General features: G+C 34.1%; 1 protein-coding gene and 1 pseudogene across 8 annotated transcripts in view; both read right to left on the bottom strand.

Moving 5' to 3' along the window:
* The window catches only part of SP100 (SP100 nuclear antigen), a 72,379-nt gene that overhangs the window by 44,915 nt on the left and 13,159 nt on the right, over nt 1-14,305 (bottom strand). For all 8 annotated transcript variants that reach the window (XM_036912680.2, XM_036912635.2, XM_057503444.1 and 5 more), the window contains exon 2: nt 11,100-11,176. In XM_036912680.2, coding sequence (XP_036768575.1) covers nt 11,100-11,113 — 14 coding nt within the window. In that variant the 5' untranslated portion in view covers nt 11,114-11,176. The remainder of the gene's footprint in view (nt 1-11,099; nt 11,177-14,305) is intronic.
* On the bottom strand, nt 5-5,465 carry LOC118925393 (FYVE, RhoGEF and PH domain-containing protein 4-like; annotated as a pseudogene).

Raw genomic sequence — 14,305 nt, forward strand, 5'->3', positions numbered from 1 at the left:
TGAGGTTTTTTGATGATCATCTTCTGGTATGACTCTTCCAGAGAGTGCTGATGTTGGAAGTTCTTCTTCATATCATATCTTAGTTCTTTTTCTGGGTTTGCTGTACATTTTTGTATGTGTATTTTTAATAAGACTGAGGAACTTCATTTGCTGAAAGTTTTATCATGGGAAGATGTTGAATATTATCAAATGAATCTCCTGAGATATTTATGTGATTTTTCCCCCTTTTTATTCTTTAATTTGGTGAATCACATTGATTTCCAGAGCTCTTTCTTTTTAAAATTTATTTTTAATTAATTTAATTTTTTTTTAGATCCAAGGCCTCCTCTTAAGTAGGAACAGATAACCACCACAGGTCAGCAGACCTGCACCCTAACCTGCATTTGCTACTGTGTCGGACGTATTATTTTATTTCTTCTCAATTTATGTCGTTCCAAATAAAATATCTGCAGACTTTTTAGGAAATTCTGGAATATCAGAAAGAAAGAATAACATTAAAAAAGAGAGAAAAATGTCACCCCAACCTGATAGTTACAGAGTCAATTGATCCCAGTTTCTTAAAACAGAAGTGTATCTTTAAAGAACAGCTCATTAAAAAATGCTCCACTTTTCACATTGTTTCAAATTTTGATTGGTAAAATGGCCCTGCATATTTATTTCACTAAGAGTACAGAGACATAGGAAAATAGTTCCCCAAAAGGTGCATTTATGAGCCTGTATTTTTCAACATAAAATGCTAAGAGGTGAATAAGGAGACCCGGGGATGTCTTGAGCTGTAAATCTTGAGACCCCCCAACACTGAGGCTGGTCTTGGAGTTCAGCATTCTGAGGTTTGGAGTGATTGGCTTTCTTAGGTCCAAAATGATTATCTAAGGTGGCTGGATGCCTATGCAGGTCATCTGGTGTCTCACCTGTGATGGCCAAAAGGATTTTTCAGCCACTTCTGCTTAACCTCCTCAATGACTACAGCTAATCTGTGAACAGATTTGAACTGGGTCAATTTGAAACGGTCTGGCAAATCTGCACTTCTTGGCATATTGTCCACAGTACAGCCCAGAAGTGGAATGGTGGCCCAGGCTCTGACATCCCGGGGGCCACCCCACCTGTACAAGCACAAGAGGGTCTTGTTTGGGAATTATACACCAAGCTTTCTGCCAAAGTTTTGGCTTCTCCATATTGAAGAAAGCTGCATACCACACTGTTTCCAGATACTTCTGGTGATTGACTCTCCAAAATTCCTTTTCTTTTCTTATCTGTCTGTAGATCCACTTATTATTTGTTAACAGTCTTCACAAACTCTGCTCGGTTTGCCACCATCACACTCACATTGAGCTTTGTAATCAGAACACTTCCAACAAACCACATGTCCACACACCCAAAAATGATGCCTTTTTCTTGTCAGTGCATTGAAAGACTCTTTGCATTTCCTGCACATATATCATTACTTCATTTTCTCAGATCCATCTCGGGGCTCTTTTCCCCAGCTCAGCAGTAGAAACCTTGAGTGAATGTCACTATTCTCTGCAATAGTATTTCTGAAGGCTTCTTGCCTCATGGCAAGCATCCACAGTTTCTTGAAGGGCCTCCATCCATTCTTCTTTGTCTTGCTCAGAACTAGTTTGCAGTTCCAGTGTTCTGTCTTTCTCAGATACCTGCAAAGTATGTGGATATTCCTCATTTTGAGTCTCTACAATTTTCATCGCCTCAATACCAACCCTGGTTTGAACTGTGAATTTGGAGCCCATCAGGCTGAATCTTGGTGCACAGTACAGCAACATGTTATTGAATAAGAAAAGGTAGTGTTCTTGAGCTGGTACGTTCTGAGCAGCTAGTCTGAGGATCTGTCCTTTTATTAGTTCATTTGAAGAATTTTCAACGTCGTCTTCTCCTGCCAACATTTCATAAATGTCTAAGAATGTCTTTATCTCCATTTTTCTTATTGCACTACTAGAGTGGCTTGCCGCTGTAGATACAATTTCAAGTGTGTTTGCTTTTTTTTTTTTAAACATCATTCCAGTATGGAGAATCAGGGGGCAATTTCCTTAGGTAGTCCTGAAGAGCATCTCATACCAGGGAACCGCTGAACAAGCTCTGGCATGTGATGCTGCAAAAAAGTCCAGCTCCCACAGACCTTCTACTTCTGAATTGTTTCAACTACTGATTTGAACTGGGGAATACACTCTGTCATGTTTTTAACCAATTCCAATGATTTATCAAATCCCTTCACATGTTCTCCATACATGGAAGGAATGGAACCCATTTCTGAAGGATGTCTCCAGTTTTAGGGGTAGTTCCCCATTCTTGCATTCATTTCTCCATCTCTGTCAATAGTAATTTACTGTGGAAGGCATTTATTGATGAAATATTAGAAAAGATTTTATTCAAACTCTCTGCTAAAAATGAGCCTCAAACAGTTTGCAAAAAAGTACTTGATCTACAAGGTCAAGTCATACTTCCTGTCAAGAACCTGCACACTTTCCCCCTAAGATCAGGAGTGAGGCCATGATATCCCCTAATACCACTCTTATCAACATTGCACCAGAAGGCAGCGCTAGCTCAAAAAAAAAGAAGAAGAAGAAAAGGAAACTTGAGGTACAGAGTTTGTGAAGGAAGAAATAGAACTGTTTTTGTTTGCAGATTACATGATTGTCTATGTAGAAAATCCCAAAGAACTGACTAAAAAGAAAATCTCCTGGGACTAATAGGTAAGTACAGCAAGGTCAAAGAAAAAAATATACAAAGATCAACTGATTTTGCAAATACCAGCACTGGAACAATGGAATTTGAAATAAAATAAAATAATACCATTTACAATAGCAGCAGAAATATGAAATACTTTTGTGTGAATCTAACAAAATATACATAGGATCTACATGCAGAGAATTATTCTAGGAAGAGAATTTTTGCAAAATAGTATAATAGTAATTATTTTGATGTAAAGCATCAAATTATATAGACAAACTTCAAGTGTAGACCTGAGTGGGAGAAATTTGAGTTAGATTATTTCTTTTAAATATCTAGCTTGAACAACATGGTTTCAAATTCAATTCTAAAAAATACAGAAATATAGATTTTAAATTATTTTGAAAAATTGAAGGTAACCACTGGTTGAGTGAAATCAGACTATAAAACCTTATGAAACACTAAAAAATAAAAGACAAATAAAACATAGCTTGCATTTTTAAGAGAAAAAATAAGGAAAACTATAGGAATTCAAAACATGAAACAGAAAAAGGTATGAAAATATATTACTTAAAACACTACCTGTAAATGAAAAAAACTGACATTGAAAGGCACAGGGTCAAAAACAGAATCCAAAAGAGACACTAGAAAGAGGAAGTGACAAAAAATTTTGTGAAAATCAAAGATAGGCAGGTTATGGTGTTCAAGTGAAACAAAACAAAACAAAAGGGTATCTATCCATAGCAAAGCAAAATTCAAGAACTAAATAATGGGACAAATGTTTTAGGGCTATTGAAAAATAGTTCACCTCTAGTTTTTGATTTTTCACATATTCAAAAACTGATCAAAATATACAGGTTCTAGATAAATTAGCAAGAAGGACTTAATATTTAACCTTGTGACCTAAAAACAAGGGACACACCATATTTCCCCAATATCCTTGAAATGTTTAGTAATATGGATCATAATCTTGGCCATAAAAGAAGTCTCATTAAATTATAATCAGCAGAAGCTAAACAGGCCATGTGTTAAAGAAAATAAACCACCCAGAGATTTTACAAATGGGTCAAAGATGAAATACAACTTGTGGTTAGTGGCTTTTCAAAAAAAGAAGACGAAAAGGAAAATAATAAAATATGGAAGGAATAAAGTAAAGGTGGTTCAACATTAGGAGATCTCTTTATACAATTTACTACATCAACAAACAAAAGGAGAAAAAAGTATGTAAATAAATCTAAATGATTTTAAAAGGGAATTTGATAAGACCTACCAGCTGTTTTTATAAAAACTACATAAAATAGACAGGTGCTAACATAATATAAAAATCCCTAAAAATAACAAAATTATAGTAAGCATTGAGATGATGCAGTCATTTAAATTGAAAAGAAGACATGGATGCCTACCATTACTATCAATGGTTTATACATATTTTTAGAAGTTTTAGCTTGTGCAATAGGATAAGAAAATGAAGTCAGTGGTAAATACTAAACAAGTTACATGTCCTATGATTATTTACATAGGAATCCTTAGAGACCTAAAATTCACAGGAATTACAAAAAGAATTTGCCGACATGCATGAAGAAAATATAGGTACATAAAACTAACAGATATTTTATTTGGAACAACATAAATTGAGAAGAAATAAAATAATATGTCAGACACAATAGCAAATGCACATACATGTATTTATACTCCTCTGAAAGGTATGGATTTATGTGAAGAAAACTATAAAATCTTATTGAAGGAAATTAAACAAGATCTAAAAAAACAGATATATAAGGTGCCCCCAATTAAGAAAACAATAATTTCAAAACAAAATCCTTCTGAAATTGTATAATTGTGGTGCACTTGCAACTGGTGATCCCACTGAAAGTGGATAAAGTGGTAGTATAAAAGTTTACATGATAGAATAAATATCTGAGTCAAGCCAAGAAAATTTAAAAAAGAAAGTAGTTAGAGGAAGATTTGATAGATATACATGTTTAAAAAAGCAATGCACATACTAAAGACAAGGTAGAAAAATATTTTCAACACATGACAAAGGGTTAATATATCTGATGGACAAAGACACCAGCCTACTAATAAAATATGAGAAATAACCCCAAAGAAAATGGGCCTGAACGGGCAACTCAGGGAAGAGAAAATGAAAATGTCCAATAAACACATGAATACATAAAAGCAAACTACAACATCAATGAGAAGCCATTTCTCCCTCATTAGTTTGGCAAACACAATTCCCTAAGTGATGCAGCTGCATGGGAGACGATTCAGGGAAAGACATTCATTGCTGGTGTGAGCATGAATTGCTAAAGTCTTTTCAGAAAAGATCTGGGAGTATCTACCAAATTTTAAGATACGCTATAGATTGACCCAGCAGTCAGTCCCACTCTTGGAACCTATTCTATGAAAAGAAACACACCAACATGCATCTTATCAAAACAAGAGCTCCAGAATTTTCAGGGGTCTTCATTTTCCCCAGAGTAAAAGCCAAGTCCTTAACAGTGTTCAAAGGGCCTGAAATGATCCAGCCCTCATCTCCTCTCCCCTAGCTCACTTCTCTCTAGCCACACCCTCCTCTTTGCTCTTTCTTGACTACACCAAGCACACTCTAGTCCTATAAAATTGGTGCTAGCTCTCTCCGCTGTGTGGCGTGTTTTTGTCCAAATATCCACATGGTAAACTAACTCCTTCATCTCCTTAAGGTTCTTCTCGATGAGGCCAGCTTTGACCAACCTACTTAAAATCTCTACCAGAGCCCACGTAGTTCTCTTTCTTTTTTCCATGTCCTTATCACTCCCTAACATACTAAATTAACTAATTTATCATTTTATTCAGTGTTATTATCTTATTCATATGTATATGTATATTCATTGTATGTATATGCGATAAACACAGGAATTTTGTCCCTTGATTTTTCTTGAATACCTGATATGTACAAGCTCCTAGTAAATATGTGTTGGTTAGAGACCCATACATACCAAAGTTTTTACTGAAGCATTGTTTTTTCATAGCAAAATACAGTGCTTGACCCCTCCAAACCTGAAAACAACCTGATTGCGAATGGTTGAGTGAATTATGGTAAATCCATACTGCTACAATATTTCATACCTATTTATTTCTAGTAATTTGTATGCTAAGGCATAGTTTCATTGACTAATAAAAACATCATGTTCAGATTGCTATATTATGACTCCATTTTTATACAAATCAAAATAATAAAAATCTTTATATGTATGTAAATGTTGGAATAGGCATGGAATACTACATCCAAGGCTATTAACACTGGCTTAGAGAAGAGTGTCAGGGTTCCACCCAACCCCTTTCAGATTATATCCTTTGATCATTTTTTGGTAACATCGGAAGAAACAGAAATAGTAAAGCCAACAGAACAAGACTTTAGAGTAAGTATGTTTACTACCCTGACAGCTTAGGAGAAAATATTATTTCCTACAACAATTAACAAAGAAATTTATAAAATTAAAGTTGCATTTTCAAATTCAAAAGGTAGGCAAAAGAATAAAATATTTAGAAATAAATGGATTGTCAAGTCTTACATGTTAAAAACTACAAAACAATGTCAAGAAAAATTAAAGATCTAAAGAAATACAAGCACTCCATGTTCATGGACTGGAAGACACAATATTTTCAAGATAGAAATGCAATTCCTATCCAAATCCCAGCAGGTCTTTTTTCAGAAATTGAGAAGCTAATCCTAACCTTTACGTGGAAATGCAAAAGACGCAGATTAGCCAAAAAAATCTTGAGGAACAAAGTTGGGGGACTTATACTTTTTAATACTTATTATAAAGCTACATTAATCAAGACAATTATAGTACTGGCATGAAAATAGATACATGGATCAACAGAACAGAATTAGAGTGAAAAAATAAACCCTTATCTTATTGGTCAATTGATTTTCAACAAAAGTGCCTAGGCAATTCAAGGAGGAAAAGATAGTCTTTTCAGCAGGTGCTAGGACATTTGGATATCCACATGCAAAAAGATTAATTTATACCTTTACCTCACACCATCCACAAAAATCAACTCAAAAGGCATCATAGGGCTCAGTGTAAGAGCAGGGCCAGTCTCAGGGGCATGTATCCTATGCAGTCACACAAGGCCCTGTGCTTGCTTTAAATGCCCTGCTTTTACTCTGTTTGGAAATTCTTAAGGATTTGTAAACAAGGATTCCCCCTACCTTCATTTTTCACTGGGTAGCACAAATTATGTAGGATCCTGTGTTCAGAAGAAAATGATATAAGTTTTCAAAGAATATATAGGAGAAAATCTCTGTGACTTTGGATTAGACCAAAAGGTAGCTGCAACACCAAAAGCGTAATTCATAAAAGAATAAACTGATAAATTGGAATTCAACAAATTTAAATCTTTTGTACTTCAAAAGACACCATTAAGAAAACAAAACACTAGTCCCAGACTAGGGAGAAAATATTAGTCAGTCATATTTTTAATAAATGACTTGTATACAGATATGCAAAGAATTGTCATAACTCAATAATTAGACAAAGAACCCAATTATAAGATAGGCTAATGAGTTGAATAGCTATTTTCCCAGAGGCACATGGAAGGTAATAAACATGTGATAAGATGCTCAGTGTCATTAGTCATTAGGGAAAAAGCAAATTAAAGCCAAAATGAGATACCAATGCATTCCACTGGAATGGCTACAATCAAAGACATAAAATAAGTTTTAGCAAGATTGCAGAAAAACTGGAACCCTTATACATTGCTGGTGGGACTATAAAATGGTCCTTTGGAAACATCATAAGATAGTTTCTCAAAAAGTTAAGCATAGTGTTACATATGACAAAATAATTTCATTCCCAGGTATCTACATATGAAAACATATGTCTACACAAGACTCATATGCAAATATTCATGACAGCATTTTCCCTAATAGCCAAAAAGTGGAAACAATCCTAATGTTCATCAACAGGTGAATGGATAAATGAAATGTGGTAAATCGATCCAATGGAGTACTACTCAGCAATAAAAAGGAATGAATTACTGATACATGCTACCACATGCATGAACCTCAAAAATATTATGCTCAGTGAAAGAAGCCAGATGCACAAGACCATATAATGTATTGTTCTATTTATATGAAATATCCAGAAAAAAGGGAAATCTACAGAGACAGATAGTAGATTAGTGGTTACCTAGGGCTGGGGGACAGTAATAGGGATTGATTACAAATAGCCATAAGCAAATTTTGTGAAGTAATGAAATGTTTTAAACTTAGATGTGGTGAAGGCTGCAAAATTCTATCAATTTACCAAAAATCACTGAATTGTACACTTAAAATGGGTGAATTTTATATTATGTAAATGATACTTCATTAAAAATGTTTAAAAAATTAACATAGGCAGTTAATAGCTGAAAAGACTCAGCTGAAGAAAAGTCAGTTAACTACATTTTACTTCTGGAATGTAAGAAAACAAGATATAGAAAATATGAAAAACATTAAGATATACTGCATAAGCTGGTGTTTCAAAATTCTGCCAATGGGAATTCCAGGAAAGACTAGAAAGAAGGAGAACAAGGCGATGATATTAAAAGGGGAAAACGTCTCAGAATGGAAACTAGAACTTTGGATTAAAAAGGCAATGCAGAGAATGAATATTGAAAACCTATATACCTAGATATATTTTGGTGGAAATCTAGAAAATCAAGGATAATAAGCAAATAATAAAGTTTCCAGAAAGTAAAAGCAACTTACCTACAAGGAATGAAAACCTGATGGAAGTTGGGATTTTCATATGCAAAACTGAATGTAGAGAGGCAATGAAGAAAAATGTGCAAATTTTTAAAGTGAAAAATCATTTTGAACCTTAATTCTAAGCACAGCCAAATATTCATTCATGTTTAAAAGTCAAATGAAGATATTTTCAGACTAAAGGACTCAGAAAATTTATGGATGGAATAGGAAGATAAAGAGAAATAAAACCAGTTTTTAACTTAGGAAAAGATACCAAATAACTCCAGACACTGAGAGAACAACAAGCCTAACTGTGTTTATTAAGAATGCAACTTCAATTTAAAAGAAAAAGAAGGTATTGCTTCCAGTGAATTGGAGGCAAAATATGGAGCAAAGGAAATACAGCCCATTCAAAACAGGTAAGAAAGAGGGTGGGAGAATAAGAAGAAATTCTTGTAGAGACCAAGAATAATTAAGATTAGCAGCAATAAATACAAAGACACTATGTGATAGAAATGAATGTTAATGGAATCAACTGACATAAAATACAGAAATATATATTTTGGCTAGGAAACAAATTTCAGCTATACTCTTTTTTAAATTGAGGTAAAATTGGTATATGATGTATTAGTGTCAGGTGTACAACATAATAATTTGATATTCATATACACTGCAAAGTGATCACCACAATAAGTCTAGTTCTCATCCATCACCATACAACTGTCCCCCTTCACCCATCTGCCTACCCCTGCCAACCCACTTCCTCTCTGATAACCGCAACTCTGTTGTCTGTATCTATGAATTCTGTTTTGTTTAATTTGTTTGGTTGGTTTTCTTAGATTCCACATGAAAGTGAAATCATAGGGTATTTTTCTTTTTCTGACTATTTCCCTTAACATAATACCCTCTAGGTCCATCCATGTTGTTACAAATAGCAAGACTTCATTCTTTTTTTTATGGCTGAGTAGTATACAATATAATATGTAGTATACAATATATATTACTATTTATAGCATAATATATATATTTTCATTCAGTCACATCTTCTTTCTCCATTCATCCATTGATGGACAACACTTAGATTGCTTCCATACCTTGGCTATTGTAAATAATGCTGCAATGAACATAGGGGTGCATATGTCTTTTTGAATTAGTGTTGTTGTTTTCTTCAGATAAATACCTAGAAGTAGAATTGCTGGATCATAGGTAGTTCTGTTTTTAATTTTTTGAGGAACTTCCATACTGTTTCCCATAGTGGCTAAACCAATTTACATTCCCACCAGCAGGGTAGGAGGGTTCTCTTTTCTCCACATCCTCACCAACACTTGTTGTTTCTTGTCTTTTTGATACAAGCCATTCTGACAGGTGTGAGGTGATAGCTCATTGTGGTTTTGATCTGCATTTCCCTGATAATTAGCGATGCTGAACATCTTTTCATGGGCCTGTTGGCTATATACATGTTTTCTTTGGTAAAGTATCTATTTAGATCCTCTAATTTTTAATTGGATTGTTTGGGGCTTTCTGCTTTGAGTTGTTTGAGTTCTTTATGTATTTTGGATATTAACCCCCAATCATATATATGATTTGAAAATATTTTCTCCCATTCAGCAGATTGCCTTTTCATTTTGTTGGTGGCTTCTTCCTCTGTGCAGAAGCTTTTTGGTTTGATGTCTTCCCATTTGTTTATTTTTGTTTTTACTTTTGGAGTCAGATACAAAAATTCAACACCAAGACCAATGTCAAGGAGGTTACCACCTATGTTTTCTTCTAGGAATTTTATGGTTTCAGGTCTTGCATTCAAGTCTGATCCATTTGAGGTAATTTTGTGTATGCTATATTCTACTTATATGGAACATATAACTCAGCTCAACAAAACTGAAAATAAAGGGATTGGAAAAGACATGGAGATGCCTCAAAAATGTTATGCACTAAGCCACAAAAGAAATTATACAACAGACTCTCAAATTAACATCTTAAGGGACACATTTTCAAACCACATATGATAAGATTAGAATGAACAATAAAATGAGAATAAACCAGGACAAAGGAAGATTTCCCCCAATCTTATCCACTGAGAAATTTTCAAAGCTTCTTCTAAACAGTCCTCAGTTTAAAGAGCAAATCAAAATAGAAAATTCAGATAATTAAGAAATAAACTCCAATGAAAACAAATATAAACCACAGACATACCCAAAGTGGTATAGAAATGAATATTCATGGCCTAAGATGCATACAAAACAAAGAATATGGAAAAATAAATTAAGCTTTAAATCAAGATATTAAAAAATATCAAGGTAATCTCCCCAAGGACATGGACTGCAAGGAGGAAAGACAAAAATACATATATGATAATAAAAGGCAGGGTTTAATTAAATCTCAAACAAAAAATAAGAGTGAAGGATCAATACAACCAAAAGGTGATTCTTTGAAGAGAACAACAAAATGGAAAGTTTGACCAAGAAAACAAAAGAAAGACACAAATAAACAATGATAGGAATAAGGAAAATAATATGTCTGTAATTAAGGAAAAGATGAAAACAGTATAAATGAAATCCTATGTATTTATCTACAAATAAGTATGAAAATCTAGAAAAAATGGTTACATTTTAGGAAATATGAATGACCAAAACCGAGAGTTAATATGAGAATTAAATAGAACCAAAAATAATAGAAGAAATGTATAATGTGCTTCCAGACCTACCTTAACCCTTGCATCTCCCCACACCCACACACACAGATGTCAGTTTCAAAGAGTTTTATGGGTAATTTCCAGCAATCCTTCAAGAAACAGAAAATTTCCATATTAAAAAAACCATTTCAACACATTTTCTTAAAAAATTTCAAATCACTCCAAATTATCATAAGTCTACTGCATTTCTGTTATCAAAACCAGATAAATACAAGATAAATGAAAATCCTCAACCAAGTATTGATAAACAGATTCAATAATACATTTAAAGTATCATATACCATGATCAAGTGGGATCTATTCCAGGGAAGCAAAGATGGTTAGATACCCACAAATCAATCAATCTGATACACCACATAAACAAAATGAAGGATAAAAATCACATGATCATATCAATAGGTACAGAATAAGTATTTGACAAGATTCAACATCCATTTGCGATGAAAAATCTCAAAGTGGGTACAGAAGGAACATATCTCCACAAAATAAAGGCATATGTGACAAACTCAAAGTTAACATTAACATCATACTCAGTAGTGAAAAGATGGAAACCTTTCTGCTAAAATCAGGAAAAAGATGAGATGCCTATTCTCACCACTTACAGTTGCATCAATTAAAAAAAAAATACCAAGAAACAAATTTAAAGAATAAGGTGAAATATCCATACTCTGAAAATTTTAAGACACTGATGAAAGAAATAGAAGAGGACACAAACAAACAGAAAAATACACCATGCACATGGATTGGAAGAATTGATATAATTAAAATACCTATATTACCCAAAGCCATATATAGATTCAATGTAATCCCTACTAAAATACCAATAGCGTTTTTCACAGAATTAGAACAAATAATCTTAAAATTTGTTTGCAACCATAAAAGACCCCACAAGGCCAAGGCAATATTGAGAAAGAATGAAGCTGGAGATATCATGCCCACAGATTTCAAGCTATACTATAAAGATATAGTAATTAAAACAATATGGTACAGGGACAGAAACAGATGCATAGAACCATGGGAAAGTATAGACAGCCCAGGATTAAACCCACATTTATGTGATCAATTAATCTATGATGAAGGAGGAAATGACATAAAATTGAGAAAAGGTAGTCTCTTCAATAAATGGTATTGGGAAAACTGGACAGCTACATGCAAAAGAATGAAACTGGACCACATTCTTATAACATATACAAAAATGAACTCAAAATAGATTAAAGACCTAAGTGTAAGACCGGAAACTATAAAACTCCTAAAAGAAAACATAGGCAATAAACTCTTGGATATCAGTTTTTAGCAATATTTTTTGGATCTGTTTCCTTAGGCAAGGCAACAAAAGCAGAAATATGTGAGACTACATCAAACTAAAAAGCTTTTGCACAGTAAAGAGAACTATCAACAAAATGAAAAGGCAACCTACCAAATGGCAGAAGATATATGCAAATCATACAGCCAATAAGGGGTTAATATCCAAAATATAAAAAGAACTCATATAATTTAACACCAAAAAAGCCAACAATATGAATAAAAAATGGGCAAAGAATCTAAATTGACACTTCTGCAAAGAAAACATACAGATGGCTGACAGACACATGGTAAGATGCCCAGCATCACAAATCATCAGGGAAATACAAATCAAAACCACAACAAGATATCAACTTATATCAGTCAGAGTGACTAATATCAACAAGATAAGAAGTAACGAGTGTTGGCAAGGATGTGGAAGAAGGGAACCCTTAGACATTGTGGTGGGAATGTAAAGTGGTACAACCATGATGGAAAATTGTATGGATGTTCCTCAAAAAATTAAAAATAGAAATAACTAGGAATAACCATGCAACCCAGCTATTCCACTTCTGGTATTTATCTGAAGAAAATGAAACACCAATTTAAAAAGATATATGCCCCTCTATGCTCATTGCTGCATTTTTTACAGTAGCCAAGATAATGGAAGCAACCTGTGACCATTTATAGATGAATGGATAAAGAAGATGTTATTAACACACACACACACACACACACACACACACACACACACACACACTAGAATATTATTCAGCCATAAAAAAGAAAGAAATCCTACTATTTGTAACAACATGGATTGACCTAGAGTGTATTATGTTAAGTGAAATAAGTAAGACAGAGGAAGATAAACACCATATGATTTCACTTACAGGTGGAATATAAAAAACAAAACAAATGAACAGACAAAAGAGAAATAGATTCATAAATACAGAGAACAGACTGATGGTTGCCATGGGGGAAGGGGATGAGCTAAATAGGTGAAGGGGTTTAAGAGGTACAAGCTTCCAATTATTAAAAAAAGAATAAGTCACAGGGATGTAAAGTACAGCATAGGGAGCATGATCAATAATATTGTAATAACTGTATGGTGACAGATGGTAACTAGATTTATGATGGTGATCATCTCATAATGTATATAAATGTTGAAAAACTCTTGTAAACATGAAACTAACAATATTGTATATCAACTATACTTCTATAAAAAAATAAACTCACCAATTCAAGAAACTCTACAAACCCCAAAATGATAAATGCAAAAAAAAAATCAATCAAAAAACCAAAACCCAACACAAAACAAATCTAGACTTACTACAGTAAAAATGCCAAGAGAAAAATCTCAGAGGTATTCAGAGGAAAACTTCCTGAGCCTCAACCAAGCTTCAAGCTATAAACTTTGAAACAAGGCAGTTAACCAACCAACCAATGCATAATGACCGTAAGTTTCTGGTGTGATGGGACAGGATTCTAAAAATCTCAGTCTCCCCAGCTGTTATAACAAGCAGTACAGCTTTCTGCTGAAAAAACTTAAAAGCTGGAAAAATCTTTAAAAAAGGTTACTGAAGAGATCAAAGTACAGCTAAGGATTAACTCAGCAAAAGCAAACAGAAGGCCAGAACTGGAGAGGTAAGCGAGCACAGCACTACTTAGGACTGGAGGGTATTTGCTGATCCCAAAGACTCAGAATCTCAGGATGGACAGCCTCAGGGCTGAGAGGGACAGAAAGAATCCTGAGTCCACCCGGGGTGGAGGGTCCCGCAGAAGCCCAGACCATGACTGGCCTGCCTTCACAGTGAAAACAAAGTGGAGGGGACATCCCTGGCCTGGAATTGCCTTCCCAGTGAACCACTTGGGTTCTTCAGGTTCTGAGCTTGTGTTAAAGCATTTCTGGACTGGTTGTATCCTGGATGTAGCAAACA

Source organism: Manis pentadactyla, chromosome 6, assembly GCF_030020395.1.
Source record: "Manis pentadactyla isolate mManPen7 chromosome 6, mManPen7.hap1, whole genome shotgun sequence".
In the NCBI taxonomy this organism is placed as follows: Eukaryota; Metazoa; Chordata; class Mammalia; order Pholidota; family Manidae; genus Manis; species Manis pentadactyla.